Raw genomic sequence first — 4,842 nt, 5'->3', positions numbered from 1 at the left:
CATCACCGAAGTGACTGCCTACGTACCCGAGTGGGATCAAGCCAACGTAGTTCAAGCACAATTGAGACTAAGCATCATCGTTGAAATCAACACATAAATGATAGGTATCTTTTGGATTTGAACCTTCACTTAGTGTAAGAAACTCAAAGCCTTATCGAGGTTCTATGGTGAAACCAGTCTTGAACCAAGTACCCCTTATGATAAAACCGGAGTCTCCACACATATTGATTTCATAAAATCATGTGTTCTGTAGCCAAGCACGTTAATGGCCATGTGCTTATATCCTTGTTCATGAGTCTTCTTTAGAGAACGGTCTTCTTCTCTTAGGAAACGGCCTTATTTCCATACTCATATAGGTAAGTCTCGAAGGTGTTTCTGCGATACACCTTTTACTAATCATAGACTCATTAAGGATTTACATCCATCCTATTTTCTTGCAGAAACCAGCACTAATAAGAAATGGGAAGTTTTTATATTAGTGCTCCATAATCTACTTCCATAACTTGTTGGTACCACATTGAACCTTGTTTATCCTTTTCAAAACATAGGTTGGGTTTCTGCTATGGGAGATCAAACTTCCTTCACAGACCTTAGTCCCATTTCTTTCCTTTTTATTGAAACCACTGAACTTGGTAGACTTTTCGTAAATGGGTCTGCCAAATTCCTCTTTGATTCAATAAAGTTAACCGTAACTACTCCCCTCTTGAGTAGTTGCCTAACCATGTAGTGTCTAAGACTTGCATGTCTAGACTTTCCATTATAAGTCTTATTAGAGACATTATAGATTGTAGCTTGATTATCACAATTAATCAAGACCGCCGGAGTTGGCTTCTTCCAAAAAGGAATCTCCATAAGTAGGTTTCTAAGCCAATCTGCCTCCTTACATGCATTTAAAGCTATCAATTCTGACAACATTGTTGAATCAGAAATACAAGTCTGCTTCTTGGAACTCCAAGACACAGCAGCACCCCCTAATGTAAAAATCCATCCAGAAGTTGACTTGGAATTTGATTCTACATTGTTCCAGTTAGCATCGCTGTACCCCTCTAGTGCAGCGGGATAGCCTTGGTAATGCAAACCAAAATTTATTGTTCCTTTCAAGTAAGCCATAACTCTTGAAACTGCTTTCCAGTGTTCATATCCTGGATTACTTGAGAAACGACATAATATTCCCACGGCTTGGGCTATGTCCGGTCTTGTGCAATGCATAGCGTACATAAGACTCCCAATAACACTAGAATACTCAAGTTGAGCATGAGTACGGCCGGTGTTCTTCATTAACTTGATAGTATGGTCTAAAGGAGTAGGTGCTGGATTGTCATCAAAGTGACCATATTTCTTGAGAAATTTCTCAATATAATGAGATTGAGTTAAAACCAACTCATCTCCCTTTCTTAGGATCTTAATTCCCAAGATTACATCAGCCTCTCCTAAATCCTTCATATCAAAGTTAGAACTAAGAAACTTCTTTGTTTCTTCCACAACAGATATGTCAGACCCAAAGATTAACATATCATCAACATACAAACAGAGAATCACACAACCAGAACTATCATGCTTACTATAGATACATTTGTCCGCATCATTCACCACAAAACCATATGACAAAACTACTTTATCAAACTTCTCATGCCATTGCATAGGGGCTTGCTTCAAACCATAGAGAGATTTCACTAACTTGCAAACTTTCTTCTCTTGGCCTGGTGATATGAAACCTTCAGGTTGTTCCATATATATCTCTTCTTCTAAATCCCCATTTAGAAAAGCAGTTTTGACATCCATTTGATGCACAACCAACTTATGAATAGAAGCAAGTGCAATCAAGCAACGAATGGATGAGATGCGGGCAACAGGAGCATATGTATCAAAGTAATCAATACCATGTCTTTGTTTATAACCCTTGGCAACTAGCCTTGCCTTAAATTATCAACTTCACCATCAGCTCTCAACTTTCTCTTGAATATCCATTTACTTCCTATTGCTTTAGCACCAGGAGGTAAATTTACTAATACCCAAGTCCCGTTAGTCAAAAGCGAATGCTTTTCATCATTGATGGCTTCTTTCCAGAAATTTGCATCTCTAGAACTCATGGCTTCAGCATAAGTTTTAGGGTCATCCAGTATGCATAACATACTGGTTAACACTAAGAATTCTATTCTTATTTGCCTCTACAAGGTAATAAATAAAGTTTGGATCAGGCTTTTTCTCAATCCTTCCTCTCTTACTCCTTCTAGGTTCGATATCTTCAGTAGGCACTGAAATATCATTGTCATGAGTAGGAGAGGGATTTTCATCATTGTTATCAATCTCCATAGGTTCTAGATCAGGTAACAATGGATTCTCCATGGGTTGCTTTTGAGAACTGTTCCTATTTAAGTTCTCAAAGAATTCCACATCTACAGATTCTATAATCTCAAAAGTGTCAAGGTTTATAAATCTGTAGGTGATACTATTAAGAGAGTATCCCACAAAAGCACATTTATAAGCCCTGTTTCCCAACTTTGGTCTTTTGGGATCAGGCTTTCGAACATATGCTAAACAACCCCAGACTTTAAGTCTTCTCAAGTTTGGTTTCCTCTTAAACCACAACTCATAAGGAGAAACACTCTTCTTTTTCAAAGGAATTCTATTCAAAATATAACATGTATAGGTACAAGATTGATGGTTATCAAAGGAAAACCTAACTTGTGCATTTATCAGCTGGTTGCATGTACACTCTACATCCACCCAAGTTTCTCTAGCTACTTTCTAAGTTCTATCCAGAAATAGAAAAGAATTGCATACACTTACGTGGAAATATGGGCACTCTTTTACCTGATTGGTTCTCGGAAGGGGCCGGATCTTGGTAATGGAAAAAGAAACATAAAAAAATGTAAAGGGAATTCCCATTGCTTGGGAAAATTATTATGAAGATAAAGGTTGCTGAGATATGATGTAACTTGCACCTCAGCGTATACCAGGGACCATTTCTATTGTTTTTTTAATTCCACTGCCAGCATAGGTCAGACCATCAATAACTCCATCTTCTAAGATGAAATGTTCCAAAATGAGGCAGATTTTAGGTGGATTTCATATCGAAGGCCCATTTTTTGGTAACTTAGCAAGCCCAAGCTATGTGCACAGATTTTAAGTCACCAGGCAGGCATATCTTGGATTACCATGAAAGTATTAGATCACATGGCAGATTTAGGGTCACGAGATAGATTGTGGGCATAAAATGGATTTTGAGTTATGCAAAACATTAAAAGGCAAATTTTGTTCATAGGCCAACGACCAACCTTTATCACGCTTGTTGATTTCTTGGTTTTGCCGAACATGCATTTTATGCCACGAGAAAAATTTACAGTTTATTGGATCACAAAATTATTTTGGGTCACAAGATCGATTTAGTCATAAGACTCGCAACTCAAATTTTATCATCACTAAGTAAATTATAAGTCACTGCAGATTTAAAACTAGTAATTCATTTTACATAACAATTGGATATTTCCCACACTTTTCTGTTTTTGATCAATGGTCAATCGATTGACTTAATAATGAATTGAGGATGATTTCGTAGAACATCAATCTGCGTAATGTGAAGTTAAACTTTAGAGAGAAGTGAGAATTAAATTCCTTGGGTCCGACTTCGGAGGTAAGGCCGTTTTTGTAACATTGGACATACAGTTATTAAGAAGTCATCCAAATTTGTACTGAAATTATTTGGTTAATTAGATGTAGTATCTCTACACAGCTTTTATTGCAAATAGTCGTGGATACATTCATGTGTACATAGAGAGGTGTTTAACCCTGTTTGAGTATCCGAGAAGGCAACTCTCTAGAAATCATATGCAGCAAATTGATAAAAGCAGTTGGAATAGGGAGATCTCCTAGAGCATTCTCAAAACTTACAGACCATTTCACCAAACAGGATCCCTGACCAGTCGGAGTAACTGAGACCAGTTTGATCTGAAAGCTTCTGTAAAGATTCATCACGTCTCCTCCATCCAAAAAGTTCCAAGTAATGGACTTATTTTCACTGTTCACAGCTATCATCTCCGACTTCTCTGTAATGAAACGACCACCTGTTCATGAAAAACCAAGTTATATGCATCTATTTTATGAAACGTAAACGATTGAAAAATAGGTATGTGTTATAGCTTCTTAAATACCGAGTTCCATTTTCCAGAGCCAGGCACTGCCAACACTAGGTCCATCTCCTTTGATAACTTGAATGCTCTTATAAATTTCGGGGAAGTGATTCGCCAGTTGGGTTATTTTGTTCTTGAAAAATCCATAAAACATATCGGCAGAGCACTTGACTTCAGCTTCAAACCCCATTGCATCAGCCATGGCCGTCCCTGCAGTAATAGTAGTACTGATGATTTGAATTTATTACCGAAATCTAGCAAGTGATATACTCACAATCACAAGGGGTTAGAGGGAGGTATACATATAGAAGATCGACCTACGTACAAATATATAGTAAAATCAATTGCAGACAGGAAACCTAACTTGTGTTCATTTATCAATTGGTTGCATGTACACTCTACATACACTTAATAAGTATCTCTTATTTTTATTGAGAAATAAAAAAGAAAGAAGCATATACTTAAGTGGAATGTGGGAAGTCATTTACCTCTTTGGTAATGGAAGAAAAAAAAAATCTAAAAGGACTTCCCACTGCTAAAAATTATTATCAATTTCTTTCTCTCCCCTCTCTCACTCCTTCTTCAACAACAAATCCATCAAGAACAACCCTTCTTTGTTGAGATCTAGTTCATTTTGGACTGGATCTGAGCAGATTTCTTCATAATTTCTTATTTTCTAGGTTAGTTAGTAGTTATAGTTTAATTTTTATTA

General features: G+C 37.0%; 1 protein-coding gene across 1 annotated transcript; it reads right to left on the bottom strand.

The window, feature by feature from the left end:
* Positions 1-3,686: 3,686 nt before the first annotated feature.
* Positions 3,687-4,517, bottom strand: LOC113338986 (major latex protein 146-like). The gene is made up of 2 exons (XM_026584388.1): positions 4,152-4,517; positions 3,687-4,064 (listed from the first exon to the last, which is right to left on the bottom strand). Exons 1-2 carry the CDS (start codon positions 4,330-4,332, stop codon positions 3,784-3,786), a joined length of 462 nt encoding a protein of 153 aa, XP_026440173.1. The 5' UTR covers positions 4,333-4,517; the 3' UTR covers positions 3,687-3,783.
* Between the last annotated feature and the right edge of the window lie 325 nt (positions 4,518-4,842).

Source organism: Papaver somniferum, chromosome 1 (genome assembly GCF_003573695.1).
Source record: "Papaver somniferum cultivar HN1 chromosome 1, ASM357369v1, whole genome shotgun sequence".
Taxonomy (NCBI): domain Eukaryota; kingdom Viridiplantae; phylum Streptophyta; class Magnoliopsida; order Ranunculales; family Papaveraceae; genus Papaver; species Papaver somniferum.
Note: the sequence above shows the minus strand (reverse complement) of the source record. Positions and strands in the feature narration are given on the sequence as shown.

Bases quoted from the DNA above. Each gene is read 5' to 3' on its own strand.
- LOC113338986 (XM_026584388.1), bottom strand. From the start codon at position 4,332: ATGGCTGATGCAATGGGGTTTGAAGCTGAAGTCAAGTGCTCTGCCGAT. The intron at 4,065-4,151 runs GTATTTAAGAAG...TTTCATGAACAG, and splicing joins GCTCTGGAAAATGGAACTCG to GTGGTCGTTTCATTACAGAG.